Source organism: Myotis yumanensis, unplaced genomic scaffold, assembly GCF_028538775.1.
Source record: "Myotis yumanensis isolate MYYU_CA2020_CCGP unplaced genomic scaffold, mMyoYum1.0.hap1 SCAF_4, whole genome shotgun sequence".
NCBI classification, from domain to species: Eukaryota; Metazoa; Chordata; class Mammalia; order Chiroptera; family Vespertilionidae; genus Myotis; species Myotis yumanensis.
In genome coordinates, this window is record NW_027223755.1 from 53,338,198 (window position 1) to 53,354,881 (window position 16,684).

Below are 16,684 nucleotides of genomic sequence, written 5' to 3' on the forward strand. Positions count from 1 at the left end.
AACCATTTTCAGGTTCAGAAATATAAGAAAATCAATAATTTGATCAATACTTAGAAGAATTTAGAATGTCCTTAAATCTTTATAATGCAATCATTATAGTTAGGTATCTGAGGAAGACATTATGAATTGCTCAGTATTTATTACTCACAATCACTTTTAGAAAACAAGCAAAATATACATTCAATAAGCAATGCATAGGCAATATCTTATTTCCATATTTTAATTTATATTTAACAAATTAGGGTTCATGACCTTCATTAACCCAAGTGACTGTGTAACATTTGGCGCTAAACTTGAATCTTGAAATGTTAGCAAATTAGGAATGTTCCTTTGCTTGTTCAGTCACTTGCTCATTCACTTCATTCACAAAACATGTATTAAGCACATATTAAATGCCACACACTATGCTAGACTATGGGTAAAAACCAGAGCTCAAGGCCAAAGATAAGATCCTTACCTACACTGAGCTCAACTTTTAGGAAATGATACAGTTGGAGTCTAATACTGGGACGAGGATTTGGGATTGAGAACCTTATGTAGTTTATTATAATACTAGGAAACTCTTTCAAATAATGCTTAATTTACCAAGTCAAGGTATGATATTATTAAAAATATAAACAGGTTTCTAATATCAGGGGCTTTAACTGAAACACAAGTAACCTGTTAGAAAGATAATATATATACGTTATAATCATTGTGATGAAAATTGTTCCAATATGATTTTAGTTATAGCTAATTATGGTCAGATAATAACAAACTTACTCTTTTTATTTTAACAAATATATATTAAGTATTATATTGTGCATGTGTGTGTATGTGTGTGTGTGTGTGTGTGTGTGTGTATGTGTATAAGTTTACAACTTGGTTTGACTTGTTTTCCTATAATGATTACATAGACAAATTAATAGTAAAAACTTCATTACATTTTTATAATGATTGCATGATAAAGATTTAAGGACATTTGCAATTGCTTTATGATACATCTATTATTTTCTTTCAAAGAAATACCTTAATGCATTATATAGTAGCATGAGTATTTATATGCTACTATTTTTACCGATTTTTCTACACCCAGAGGCTACTTATTTATACATGGAATGCAACAGCATAATTATAAATATGTAATTTTCAAAAGCAGTAAGTGATTTTAAAAAGTGTTTGGGGAAAATGGAATGGTTAGTTATTATGTAAAATAAATAATGTGTCAACATAAACACCAAATGCTTGCATATCTTTTTATTTTCTTAATCATCCCATAGTTTTCTACTTAAAGTTATTTTTCACAATAATTTTATCTTTAATAGAGAAGAAAAGAAATTTATGCTCTGTGATTAAGTCCAATAGTTTGCATATCCTTATGTAGAAGTCTTCAGAGAAAATAATATGGCCTTTATAGAATAATATGGTCTTTACAGCATAGTCCATCCCAGTTGGAGCTCAGTTTTTACGATAATGGACTACATATACCACCATCTAGGACACTTCCTTCAACTGTAGTGAGGTGGGGAACCAGCGATCACTTGGGTTCTATTCTTAGGTCAAGCCTGCACTTTAGGTTGCAATGAAGGACATGCGGGAATTACAGAAAGGCCCCTCTTTTGTCAAGTTTGAGGCAAAAATGATCTTTGGAAGACCAATAAGCTGTGCTCAAATTCAGCTGACTTTAACAGTTAAGGGGTCTCCATAATTTATATTTCTCCACTCATCTACATTTATAGAAATACAGAGTAGTAATCCAGCCCATTATATTGCTTCCCTCTATCCTGCCACATGATGGAGCATGATCACCTAAAACAGAATCCCTTCTCCATAAAACCGTCAAAGATTTTACAGCTTCCTTTGCAACCCCTTCCAGCACTACTTGAGCCGGTTTTTTCTTCCATAGTATTAATCAATTCTTAACTCCTATGTTGAAATGAATTTTTAAAAATATAAGGCCATAACTAGGTAAAAGGAATAATTAATATTAGTAGTAAAAATATAACATTACAACTGGTCAAGCAATGGTAAACTGATGTAACAGCAAATACAACAAGTCTGCCTCCACTTTTTGGGCATTCCTTGGTAACGTAGGATTACTGGTGATTACTTTGGCTCAGGTGATAAATTGGAGTTTTTGAAGAAAAGTGCACACATTTTATTTCCCATATGGAGGCCTGATTCTTAAGTTAATAATATGATTAACAAGCATTGTCTTCTTTATGCCCCATTTACAACCATACAAGCAATGCAGGAGCAAGGAATGTGTCATTTATCTCTAGATTCCTGGTACTTAGCACTGTGCTGGGGGACAAAGCAGGCATCCAAGAATTTTTCTGTTGAATGGTTGTTGAGTAAGATAGTCAGGGAAGATGTTTTTATTTCCATTGGGTTGATGAGAAAAATGTACTTAAGAAAGTCTGCCTAGCATGAAGGCTCACAACTACACAAGACTAAACAGTGACTAGAACCCAGATCTGCTGACATTGTTTATTGCACTGGCCCAGCTTCCTAACAAGGTGTAGTGATATTATGACAGTTCAAAGATCACCTGTTCAACTCCAACTGTGTGAGATCCAGAAAGGCTGAGCCCATAAAATCATCCTGCAGTCCAAAATCATAGTCAAATACCTAAGAAGCCAAAAAGAAGGCATTATTATAAAAAATTCCAAAATAAGCTTTAAATGAAAACATCTTGATTATAAAATATTGGATTTTGTCAATGTCACCAAAGCAATGTCATTTCCTAATATTTATATTTAAAAATTTATTTCTGTGCTGTGTAATACTGGGATCTCAGAAAGCATTCAAACAAAATGGTATTTAATTTCCTACTTAAAGTTATTGATTTATATTAATACAATAAAATACAATAAATCATCAATACACAATAAATCATAAAAAATGTGGGAAACACAGACTTCGAATATTTTCCCCATATTACAGAAGGGCATAGCATTCCTTGAAGGCAGAGTGAGTTTGTAAGAAATTCAACAAAGATGTCTTCCAAACTAAGCTACAGATGATGAGAATGTGATTCCAAGTTCTTCATATGCCTCAGGTCATTGTAGATAAATTCTATGATATTATAGGACAATATCATTGAAGCATACAAATAGGTAAATATTGAGATATTATGATTGAAGCATTTAGTAATGGTATATTAATGTTGTTAAATTAATTTGATTGTCACAAGCAATGACTAAGGGATAAGGCTAACATGACTAACAACAGAAAGGACAAGAAAAGAAAAGAGAGAACCTTTCTTCCATCTGTCAAAACAATTTACCCAGTATCTTCTCTGTGCTTTTCATGGTTCTTATTCCTGCTACAGTGAATGAGACAGGCAATGTCCCTGACTTTCTTATGTTTAAAGGTGCAACAGTCAATAGATACCTAAATAGACATGTACAGTTTAGTGATGGACACTATGGAGAAAAAAAATCTAAGGGGCATGTTGAGAGCTGTCATTTTAGATAGGGAGTTCAGCAAGGCCCCTTGGAGGAAGTGTATTCCTATGGAGACCCAGTGCTGAGAAAGATTAACCTCTGTTAGTAAGGAGAGAGCACTCTAGGTGGAGGAAACAGCAAGCAATTAGCATATTCAAGGAAAATTATTAAGAAACCATTGTGATTGAAGCAGATTGAGAATGATGGAGAGTGGAAGGAGATTGGAGAGAGAGCTCAGAGCTAGACCAGTTAGGGGCCTTTCTAAAAAAACTAAGTCAGCGGTTCTCAATCTATGGGTCGTGACCCCTTTGGCGGTCGAAGGACCCTTTCACAGGGGTCGCCTAAGACCATCCTGCATACCAGATATTTACATTACAATTCATAACAGTAGCAACATTACAGTTATGAAGTAGCAACGAAAATAATTTTATGGTTGGGTCACAACATGAGGAACTCTATTTAAAGGGCCAGAAGGTTGAGAACCACTGCTCTAAGTAAATGGGACTTGGCTAATTTTTATGTATTTAAGTTTTTCTTATTCATTCTCTCAGTCAAGATTGATTCAGTACTTATCATGTGTCAGACTATGCTAAGCATTGAGAAAACAGTGGTGGGTAAAACTGACATTGTCAGTGTTTACAGTTTAGTGAAGGAAACACAGATTAAACAAGGAAGTGCATAGGTAATTACACATTTTGATAAGTGTTGTAAAGAAAAGGACAGGGACTGAAAAGAAAAAAAAAACAGTGGAGGTCAAGGAAATTTTTAAGATGAAAAAACTGCTACTAGATGAAGTTTGAGCTGTGTTTCTTGACCTTTTGAAACAGAAAATCATATACTCACATACTGGAGCATATGAGCATAAATAGGTAAGTTCTCTCTTGAAAGGACAACCCAGGCCACTAGACTCTCCAGGATGTGAGAATCCATAGCCCAGTGCTCCTGTGCCCAATTTTTGGCACAAGTTTGAAAGCTGGAAGCAGAGGGAACAGTATCCACAGCAGCCTGAATCAGTTACTGCTTTTTCTCTAGTGCAGGTGTACTTCTTAACGTGAAAAAAATCAATATTAAAACAGTAAGATAAATACTTTGCATTATAAAAGGATTCTTAAATTTGAAGAGTCATAAGGGGATTTATTTAAGTAATAAGTTCCCCTAATGCCTCTTCAATTATTCAATTTACAGTCATTTGATTTACCTACAATCTGTCAGGAGTACATTTGTTGTAGAAAGCACAGCACCCCTGCAATAAATATTCTCCTTGATCAATTACACTTCTGAGCTTTAGTCATCACTCAGTGGCATATCACATGAAAATATTGCCCATCTATGCAACTGCCACCTCGGTATTTGCAAGTGGCTGCAGTACTGTACTTTACAACATAAAATTTACATTAAAAATTAGAGAGATTCCTCTTGTACAATCTCTTTTAATTGTATTACCCCAAGGCTTAAAATCTTGGGGAGGCTATAGTGAAGTATAATCAATGAGAACACCTGGAGTACACCTGTACATGTGAGTGAAGAGCTGTGAAACTAGCAAATTGATTAAGTATAGACAACCCAACTGGGTGATTCAACATTTAAACTCTGTTTACTCTCATGGTGAGAGTCTTTCCTACTGTCTTAATGCTAAATGTTTACTTTAGTTCTCAATTCCTATTAATCAGCAAAGGCATAAACCTGGGACCAAATGGAAACATCAGCATTCATTTGTTATGAAATTATTAGCTGTGTTACTTGGTTCAAGTTCTATAAACCATTGTCAGAGGGAGCACCGCTTTAGGTGGAGCTTCAGAAATGTAGAGCATAGAAAATAAATAAAAGGAAAAGATACTCTCACTACATGATATGCACAGTTAATTCCAATGAATGGTTTTTTTTCTATATGTACTATACGTTAGACACTGTGTTAAATGCATTACATAGATTTTTAAATTTAATTCTTACACAACTCAGTGAACAAGGTATTGTTTCCATTTTGCAGATAATGAATCCAAAACTTTAAAAGAATATGTTACTTTCCCCTAAATCCCAGGATTGGAAGGAGTCAGATTCAAATATTGTTATACTGAATTTCAGAAATTTAACAAACATAACTCTGGGTGAAGTTCTGGGAATTCAAATGTGAACAATTAAATGGAATCTTTGCTTTCATGAACCCTCCACTCCATTGTGTTGGAAATACGAGGTAAATTTAGGTAGAAATTGCTTGGGGGCTCAGTAATACCTCTCTTCATTCTCAAATGAGTTTAAAATAACAAATATTCTACTAAATGCATTTGGTTAGCTTCTGAGTCAATTGTCTCCCAATAAAAACTGAATTAGGTTGTGAATCAGTTAAAATGCTTTTTTATGCAAATAACAGAAAAGAACTCCCACTGACCTCAGCCTGAATGGGGACTTGTTAGCTCAAATTACTGAAATATTCCTGGGTAATTATGGCTTTGGGGGAGTTTTAATTTGATGGTTTGAATGATTCATACTTTTATTCATTCATTTATGTGAAAAAAATGTTTGGTGAGCACCTACCATTTGCCAAGTACTGTTCTAGGCACTGGAAATATAGCAGTTAAACAAACAAAGTCTTTGATTTCTTGAGTCTTCCGTATAAGGGAAAGATGCAGACAATAAACAAATGCATGTTAGGTAGTCACAAGTGCCATGGAGAGAAATATCTCAGCGTAGGGGAATAATGGGAACTGCTGTTTGTATAAGAGAAGCTGGCAATAGAATAAAGTAAGGAGGCTTAATGGGAATAGAAAGTGGGAAGGTACCCAAGATATAAGATTTAAGATATAAGATATGACCCAAGATTGAAGTATGGTACCTATTTGCTTTGTTTAACAATGGACAGGTTATTTTGATTTTCTGAATTGTATAAATCATCCCATTCGATTGAATGCCTTATTGATTGAATGACTGTCCCATTGATTGTGATCTTACTGGTTATCGAAGCACATTCTTCTGTACCTGGGAACCAGGACAGCACAATTATCCCAAGACCTGAGGGTTCCAGATAATGTTTCCCTGTCAACTCAGTGGACCCAAGACCCGAGGGCTCTAAATAATGTTTCTGTCAACTCAGAGGTCCAAAGACCCAAAACTATAAACAATCTTTGTAGATAACTAATCAGCTCAATCTTGCTTCTGTAACTGCTTTGTGCAAACCAGGGTCCTCATTCCAAACCCTGGGATGTAATCAATACCTTTGTGATTTTTGCCTATATAAGTCTGGTTTTGCCACCATCTTATTACTATGAGATTTGGGAATGTCCCCTCATAGTCCCGGATTGCAATAAATGTGACTCTTGAATTCGACTTCTTGAGGCGTCCTTCTGTGATTCGCGGGGTACATTACAACAAGATATGATATAAGATTCTTCTCAGAAAATATATCCATGACTCATTTTCATACCTAGACAGCTTCAAAATAACCATTTTACGATAAAAGAACAATTAAACTCTAAAGAATAGAATTGACATTGTAAAACAAAGAAATGAAAACAAAACAAAACCTAACTGTGGCCATTGCAGTTAATCATTTTTAGTGGAAAATAGAAGCTATGTTGCTTTATTGCTGAGTGGACATAGCAATCTTCATCCCTCTGGGACTCATTTACCTATAAAAAGGAGATGAGACAGACAGACAACAGTACGGTGGTTACCAGAGACAAAGGGGAGGGGGGTGAAGGAAGGTATAAAAGGATAAAGGGGGTCAAATATATGGTGACAGAAGTGTAAGGACAGAAAAAAGGCCTTTCTTTTTCTTTGCTGTAGTCTTCCACATTTATGAGAAGCACCTGGTAATTAAACCCCAAGATTGTTAGCTCCTCTGATTCAAACAGCCCCTCTGTTCAAACTGCAAGACAAGATAAGCTACTCTCAAGGCTACAGTCTTGCATAACACTCCTCCCTGCTGTTTTTGCAACTCAGGGATAATTTGCACCAAGGAGTCTCTAGTTGTAGAAAATTTCCTTACTCCCTCCCTTCAAACAGGCCTATTTGGACTCTTCATAATTTTCACTCTAAGCATGTTTTATAGGTTTGGGGAAAATACTGATAAGACACCTCCCTAGGACATCTGTCCAGACTGTCTCCTGAAAAACAAACTTCACTTCAGCCCACTCCTCCTTCCTTACCTGTCACCTAGCAAGAGCAGCCATTACCCTTTAAAAGGGGAAGCTGCTTTTTGTTTCTTGTCCTGTATTGATTAGCAATGCACCGGCCCTTTTCCTTAGTGGAAAGTAATATAAACTTCCTCTCTGTATCTCTTCTTTTAGTTGTGAATTCTTCCATTGCCCCTATCACCTGCCCGACCCTAACAGGAAGCAGATTTGACTTTGGGTGGTGAACACACAAATGCAATGTATGGATGTGTATTATAAAATTGTTCACTTGAAACCTACATAATTTTATTAACCAATATCACTCCAATAAATTTAATAAAATTTAAAAAGAAGATGATAGCAGTTACTTTCTTGTAGGGTTATTATCAGGATACATGAGATACAATAGCTCAGGCACTTAACACAATGCTCAGTAAATGGCAGCTATGACGTGTCTCTAGATTCTATCCCAAGACTCAATAACCTCACATGTTCTTTGCCCATAAAACAAAAGCAAGTACAATCATGTTTTTTTGTTTGTTTCTTTGTTTTGTTTTCCTATAGATTTTTAAAATCTAAAATAGTGGAGATTCTTGATTTGTGCATTTAGGAAGTGTTTTTGAATCATGCAAAAAAACAACAACAAACAAACAAAAACACACATCTAAGATAATACCAACATTGTTTAACTTCAGAATAATTTCTTCTGGGTTCTCTGTGGTTTAAGACTGCAAACATATTTCCATTCCAACTATTCAGTTGTTTCCATTTAAATGTCTAGAAATGTGACTCTATACCTAAGCAGCGCATCAGAATAAACTATTGTTTTTTTAAAACACAGAAACATGGGCTCTATCTCCTAGGTCCTGAATCAGAATCTTTAGGAGAGAGACTTGAACATGTAGATTCTTTAAAGCTTTCTGGATAATCTTGTGTACAGCTAGGGTGGGAGATTATTGGTATATGACATCCTTTTAGGGCCCTTAAAACCTACTGAGGAATAATTTTACAGAAGACAGTAATGTGGTCCTTTAATCGAACCAAGCATATAGTACCTTTTCAATCTTATATCTCAAGCTTAAACAGACATGCGTTATTTAAGGAACTACCACTTTTGTTAAAATGACTATCTAAGAAACAGTAATATAGCCCCTGATGGAACTGTTTTCCTAAGTATCAAAATTTTTCTATTATTCCAGAGAGCACTCCAATTTAATACCCAGGTTAAAAGCTCATGATTAGGCCAAACACGCAACAATTTACATAAACATTTTCCCCTTTATAGTATTTCTGTCTTTTCCATTATAACTCTGGGTTTTCACTGTGTACCTTAGAAAAAGAGTCAGTGAAATGACAATGGAGAATTTTAATTCAATTCAGTGGAAATGGATGCTGAATTTACCCCATTGTTTAAGATGTGCCAGAGCATCCCTGAGGATACAGAGCAGGCTCCAGAGGCTCCTGTCTCAGTTAGAAGGACCACATTTTAACTCCCTACTTCTTCTCCTACCTTATTATAAATTATTTTTAGTCCCTTTTTCCGAAATAGTTTTCACCTCCTGCCCTTACTGTGAAGGCATTCAGAATGGAAGGAATATTTTCTTTCCACTAAACTAAAAGCTATACAAATTTCAACCAATTGCAAAGTATACTCTTATTTATTTTGTGCAGAAATCCAGTACCAGGATTTTTTGAAAAAAAAATCTGTCTTTACTAGAAAGTTTCAGTACAAGCACTGAAACTTTAATGTGATTTTGTAACCTGCGTTCAGAACTATATTACTAGTATTTCCCTTGGTGAGCTTTCCATCGATAGAAATCAGACCCCAGGGTATACATGGGCTCTTTTTCCTCTGACTAGATATGGGAAAGTAGTGCACTTAATATTTTATAACCATCCAGTTCATGGATACATTTTCATATTCCCTGTCACTACAGAATTGGTTAGTCCCTAAGAAATCTTTCAGGCAAGATTAATCTCCCCTCATGGAGGATGTGGGCATCATATTAAAATCAAGTCAGTCAACAACACAAGGCTGTGTGGAGACCATGAAAATGATGCAATTTTCATGAAATTCTACTAACTTCAAATATCATTTCTACCAATGTGTTTTATTTAGATCCTTGTGTGTCCAAGGTTAGGCAAAAAGTGAATAAAATGAAACAAAAAATAAAGCAAAAATTTAGAGATTTTTTTTCAAAAGAAGCCCTATGCAATTAACAGAAAATGAAAATCAAATAAAAAATATCAAAGCATATTAAAAAGCATAACATAGTACATAAAATAAAATATGATCTTTTTTGTGATTGTACTAGTATTTGAGAGGCCAGTGTGATTTCTGTTTAACTTAAAAACTTTTACAATTCACTGTGCATCTTCTGTATGGTAGCAGTGAAGCCGTGGCTACTTAATGTTGTACACGGAGAACTCAAAGTAGTAGAGAAACAAAAGCAACCCTTGGGTGCTCTCTCCCAGCTTCTGCGCTCACAGTGTGTTGTTCATCTGCACACAGTGTCACTGTCTCCATTTATAGTTCAAGTGTATCTGTGTGTATAGATTCTTGCTCTCTCACACCTAGACAAATTTTTTCCCCCATCATTTTCTTTTTTTTTTAATATATTTTATTGATTTTTTACAGAGAGGAAGGGAGAGGGAGAGAGAGTTAGAAACGTCGATGAGAGAAACATCGATCAGCTGCCTCCTGCACACTCCCCACTGGGGATGTGCCCGCAACCAAGGTACATGCCCTTGACCGGAATCGAACCCGGGTCCCTTCAGTCCTCAGGCTGATGCTCTAGCCACTGAGCCAAACCGGTCAGGGCCCCCCATCATTTTCTTGTTTTTAATTTCTTTTTGACCCAATTAGGAGATTTCTTGAAATAAGCATTTTGACATTTGGATTTTTACATAGAGTAATACTCATTCTTGAATACAAGAGAAAAGCGAAAGAACTCACCCAATTATCTGCTGGGGAAGTTCATTTGTAACCCTTGTAAAGACTCACCCGTCTGTCATAGCGTAGTATCCCATTAAAGAAACAGATCCACAACAAAGGTAAATAAAAGTTACTCCTTTTCTCCTCCCGACTTTTCTCTTAGGGACATTAAATGAGATCCAACTGTCCAGTGCTGTCCTTATTCACCCCCGATTTCTTTTTCAACCCATTTTCTTCATGGTTGCAGCTGCTCTAACTCATCTCTTCTAAACCTCCATAGAAAGAAAATTTCCTTTACATCCCACTTGTCTTTCTTAAATTCATTTTTCATCTCTGATCTCAGTACTTTATTATGAAGGTATTTCCTTTTTTTTTTTTCCTCATGTAGACATTTCTTCCCTTCTAGAAGGGAGGAGCAAGGGAGAAACATCTCTGTCCCTGAAGGCCATCTCTTTGGTGGGAGGAGTTGGTGATGAATACTCTCGCAATAATTCTTATGCCACCACATAAAGTGCAGCTCACTAATCCTGTTTAATTGATTTCCTTTAGCTAAATCCACTTGAGACTATTTCTTATGTGAAATAAGTCTATTCTCCCCATAATGAATTCTAGAAACTTATCAACTGTAGACTTAGGAAATTCTCTGTTCATTGATCTTATAAATTGTCATGCTATGAGTTTAATAAAACCTGGACTATTTTTTTTCTTTATGTGGAGAAGAGAAACAACTGGAAGCAATACAAATGGGGAGTTGAGGGGAAGGAGGATGTCCAGAGACTGTTAAAAGAGCGATGATATGAGATTTTTGGCTCATGTGCCAGTTGTAACAATTTAGAGAAAAGGATGAAGGGTGTGGTAGAAAAGATAGAAAAAGGTTTAGTCACTGAACGGGTCCTCAGATCATAGGAGCCAAAACGAATATATGTGCCTAGAGATATGAACTAAAGGAAAGTCAAGTATGAAACTAAAACAAGGAATTAGGGTTGTAACCCTTTCCTTAAATCCTGCTTTGAAAAACTACATTCAGCTAAAGAATAGACTTTTTTTCATCTTTGATAATACAATAGAGACAGGAATATTTCTCCCCCTATTATCTTTACCTTTTTCGTTTTCCAGGTAAAGCATTCGGTTTGCAATCAGGACTGGTAGATGCCCTGATATAATTCTTAATCAGAAAGGCTGGGTTCTGTGTAAGCTTTCCTTGTTGTTAGCTTACAAGACTTGTTTGTATATATTCCCAACGTGCACTCAACCAGTTGACCACACGAAGCAGGAGGCGGTGGACTTCATAGTCCTCCTAAACGGCGGACTGGCAATAGTACTGTCCTGAAGAACATGCTCCCACCCCTCCCCCTCCCCTCGATCTCATTTTTTATCACATCATCCACAGATTAGAATTGTGCACAGCAGACTACATCTCTGGTGAAAAATCTTGTCAGACAGAGAGACAGGACAAAAAGTCATTAAACAGGGATTTTTTATGTCAAATTGCATTAGTGAAAAACAAATAAATGGCTCACCTTCACATACAATGGCTCTCTGAGATGATCGACAAGAATGCACGCTTTCTCCTCCCACACAGGATTGAGGTTCTTGTGTATTATTTTACTTCTAAAAACTTCTTTTCCTCCAATTTTAAACTTCACATATGGGTCACTTGTCCCTGATATAGAAAAGCAGATTGATCCATGTTAATTATGCCTTTCTATGGAGGCAAGAGAATAGCTCATCTACTCACCAACAAGTATTTCAAGGAATAAAAACAAAGCTTATCACCTGGAAAATAAGGGTGAAGAGTATTTTCCTAAATTTTTCCTGAAATATTAAAGGGACAGTCAATTATTTATTATAATAATTATCATTATCAATCTTCTATACTCAATACTGTAACCCTATTCTGGTATTTTAAAAAACTCTATTGCATGCTGCATATATAAATGTAATTCATGTTATAAATGGTAGAGATTAATCTGACATTCTCTTGGTATCATCTGGTTAACTCTAAAAAGGATGATCCATAATCTTGGCTGATTTAAGTAGTTTTAGACTTACATATGCTGCTAAAATTTTATATTAGTTTAATGGGCTTAATTAGAAAAAGATGAGTCTCAAATTGGGCTTCAATTTCATCCTTGGTTTCATATTCTCTTTTGCTCAGAAGTTTCAGTTTCAGCACGTTGGGAAGGAATGAAGGTTTCAGAGGAAGGAATCAGGGGGGAGGGAGTAAATGTTTATGAAGTCCTCTCGAGATTATCCCTTAACATCTCCCAAATCTAAAATAATAAAGAAAATCAGAGCTGTCAAGTAAGTTGCTTATGGACACACAGCCAGCAAGAGATGGTTAGGATTGCAACCAAGACTATTTGACTCTAATGCTTGTGCTTTTTCTACTACACCTGCAAGAGAGAAGGGCCTTTACATACTTACACAGATATACCATTTCCCATTTTGACTGATGAATGAGACCAGTCTTGGCCTAATGAGTCTATGTCCTTATTAAGAATTCTAGAGCCCTGACCGGTTTGGCTCAGTGGATAAAGCGTCGGCCTATGGACTGAAAGGTCCCAGGTTCGATTCCAGTCAAAGGCATGTACCTTGGATGTGGGCACATCCCCAGTAGGGGGTGTGCAGGAGGCAGCTGATCGATGTTTCTCTCTCATCGATGTTTCTAACTATCCCTCTCCCTTCCTCTCTGTAAAAAAATCAATAAAATATATTTTAAAAAAAAGAATTCCTAGAGAAGGTGTATCATTAATGACCCCAAGTAAATTATTCCAGTGTGTGACAACCTTCATCTTTAGGAAATAACTCTTTATTCGAGGCCCTTATAATAAAATTTTGTTTGATTTTTCAGTTCTCTCCCCAAACTGAAGTTATAGTTGGTAACTATGTCTATATGATTTAAAGGAAAGTATGAGTGGGCCTATGAAAACTGAAAAGCACCATATGAATATTAGGCATTACAATTATGATACTGATCTCAAACTCACTATCTATATCCCTCCCTTACACTCCCCTAATCTCAATGACACATAAATATCTACGGTAAACATATGGTGCCTTATAGGATCTGGCTTTTCTTATTGAATCTCTTGGAGGCTCTCTCAAAACTCTCCACATTCCTCAAATAAATGTAATGCCTTTTTTCTTATGCACCTACTAGTAGACCTGAGCATAATGAAATAATGATCCCAATTTCCCATGCGAAATTCCCATTCGGGTAGTTTAATTTTATCATTATGGTACAAACTTTAAAAAATATTTATAAATGTAAATGCAGGCTGTATCATCATAACCTGTTTTAGAGGATTCTTCAGGGAACTCAATGCAATAAAAATGTTCAGTACTTAAAAATGACTATTATTAACAGCAGTTCCCAACTTAGGGCAGAGGATCCTGGGAATTGAGACTGTTGTAAAACATATATTGAGGGTTATTAAAATCCATGTACCCATTTATATTTTCCCAGTCATGGCCTACATCAATTTATTGTCTTTCATTTTGAAAAGCATCGACATAACTGCTACTACCTGCTAAAATATAATAAGCTCTATAATACCAGAGCCTTTGGGGCCCCTTTTATAAGATCTTCAGTACTTAGTACAGAATCAGAACTTGTCATCATATCCATGATGCCATTTGAGGCAGTAAATATCCAACAGCCTGAAGAAATAACAATCCAGCTAACAAGAGTAGGTCTAAGCATTAAGTTAAGGATTAGGGATAGATATTTTAGCCTGTGTCAGGCACAAAAATCTCAAGGATTGGTAAAATAAAAAGAGAAAGGCTGTTTTTAGGATTCTGAAAACAAGTTATGATGGAGAAATATTTTATTAACGTGAAGATTTGGCCACAGGGTGACCTGGATGGGAGATAGTAGATATGTTAGCAAATTTCATAGTCTTAACTATAGGAGTGACAGAGTCATATGCACACTCATGGGCGCCAATCACCTGTGTTTCCTCACTTTGTTTTCACTCCATGGGATAAAATTTGCTGTACTTCTCTTTGCAACCATTGATTAGCCCTCTGGGATGATCATTAAAATTTAAAGTTTTAATAGTCGTGTTTCTTTAAAATATTCTAATTGTTTTCAAGTTATTAACTTAGGGGACCTTTATTGACTTAGAGTCCTTAATAGTTCAAAACCTTCAGCTTATGATTATAGCTTACAGAATTGGAAGACACTGTTTAATTGAGAGTGAGTAAAAATTTTGCATGTAATCTTCTATGCTTGAAAGTGCTTTTCCAAAGTTATTTCACGTGAATAGGTATTATTAGCATTTTTTTAAAAAACAGTTCTGTGGTCAAGCGTATTTGGAAAATGCTGGTTTAAAATAAAATTAAATGGATTTGTTTTCTATAGCCTTTTACAAAAATTTTATTGTTGACACTATTGCAGATGTCCCCCATTTCCCCCTCTTTACCCACCTACACCCAGTTCCTCCCCTCCTTCCTCTGGCCTTCACCACACTGTTGTCTGTGTCCATGGGCCATGCATATATTTTCTTTGGCTAATCTGTTCACCTTCCTCCATCTAGTACCCCCATCCTCCCCCAATCTCTGTTAGTTTGTTTCATGTATTCATACCTATGGTTCTATTTTGCTTTTCAGTTTATTTTGTTCATTAGATTCCACATATAAGTGAGATTATATGGCATTTGTCTTTCTCTGACTGGCTTGTTTCATTCAGCATGATAATCTCCAGGTCCATCCATGCTGTTGCAAAAAGTAAGAGTTCCTTTCTTTCTTATGGCTGCATAGTATTCCATTGTGTAACTGTACCACATCTTTTTTATCCACTCACCTACTGATGGGCGCTTGGGCTGTTTCCTGACCTTAGCTATTATAAATAACTCTGCTCTGAACATAGGGGTGAATATATTCTTTCTGATAGTTGTTTTGGGATTATTCGAATATATTACCAGAATTAGGACTAGTCAAAAGGCAGTTCCATTTTGAGTTTTTTGAAGGAACTCCATACTGTTTTCCACAGTGGCTATACTAGCCTGCATTCCCACAAGCAGTGTATGAGGGTTTCCTCTTCTCTATATCCTCACCAACACTTGTCATTTGCTGATTTGTTGATGGTAGCCATTCTGACAGGTGTGAGGTGATATCTCATTGTGGTTTTAATTTGCATCTCTCTAATGACTAGTGATGTTGAGCATTTTTCATGTCTGTTGGCCGTCTGCATGTCCTCTTTGGAGAAGTGTCTATTCAGGTCCTCTGCCCATTTTCTTTTTATTCTAGCAGTTTTATTTCAGTGTGTGTTATCTATCAATCATTTTTAATTGGGCTGTCTTCTTCCTGTGTAAGTTCTTTTATATATTTTGGAAATTAACCCCTTATAGCCTTTCAATAAGTAAATGGGCTCTCCAAGAAGGGGACAGGACATGCAGCATTTACCAGACTTTTTTGACCATAGGGCCTACTTTTCTTAAGCTCATATTTCAAGATTAATAATCCCCTGTCTCTCTTTAGGAAATGCTACCTTATTATATTTTGTAGATCATAAAGTTTCACATGTTTTTGGAGGTTCTTTTATTGTAATACACTTCCCAATGAAATCAGGGAATTTTATTACAATAACTTCCCCCCCCCACCCAATAAATCCAAGCCATTAACATGTGGTTAATCTCTAATAAATATATTATACCAAAATTTTTAGTTTGTTGGTATAAAAACAAAACACACAAAAAAACACAAAAACCCCAAAACAATAAATTCATGTGCCTGTGTTGATTTGTTGCAATATTGTATTCAACCACGAGATGGCACTAACACTTATCAAATTCAAAGTTAAGGCATCACTACTGCACACTTGTTCTCAGGCATTTTCCTGTGCTTTATTGTCATTAGCTAGAACATGACCCTCATAAAACATTTTTATGGTAATAATGAAATTAAAACAGGCAAGTAAACATGGGAGAAGAAAATAGGAGGTGCTAGCCCTAAAACAAAATTCAGCCTTTTGTTATTAATGTCATATTCAAGAGCAACTTTTCAACATTCATTTTATCAGGTAGCATTAACTTCAGAATTTATTTGTAAACATTATTAAATATTTTATTATTGTTAATTTCTTGCTTCAAAAAATTTAGGATATCAAGTGTTTATTTCTGTACCCTAAGATCAAATTGTTTAAAAAAAAAGAATTATGTGGTTTATATAATGTAGGAAAAAATTACATGTCCCAATGTTATATTTCA

The 16,684-nt window shown here is 35.6% G+C and overlaps 1 protein-coding gene across 7 annotated transcripts in view; it reads right to left on the reverse strand.

Annotated features, from left to right (window-relative positions):
* Positions 1-16,684, reverse strand: part of MCTP1 (multiple C2 and transmembrane domain containing 1) — a 434,948-nt gene that overhangs the window by 219,055 nt on the left and 199,209 nt on the right. For all 7 annotated transcript variants that reach the window (XM_070412343.1, XM_070412342.1, XM_070412341.1 and 4 more), the window contains exons 3-4: positions 11,993-12,135; positions 2,531-2,610 (exon numbers count right to left, since the gene is read on the reverse strand). In XM_070412343.1, the coding sequence (XP_070268444.1) occupies positions 2,531-2,610; positions 11,993-12,135 (223 nt within the window). The remainder of the gene's footprint in view (positions 1-2,530; positions 2,611-11,992; positions 12,136-16,684) is intronic.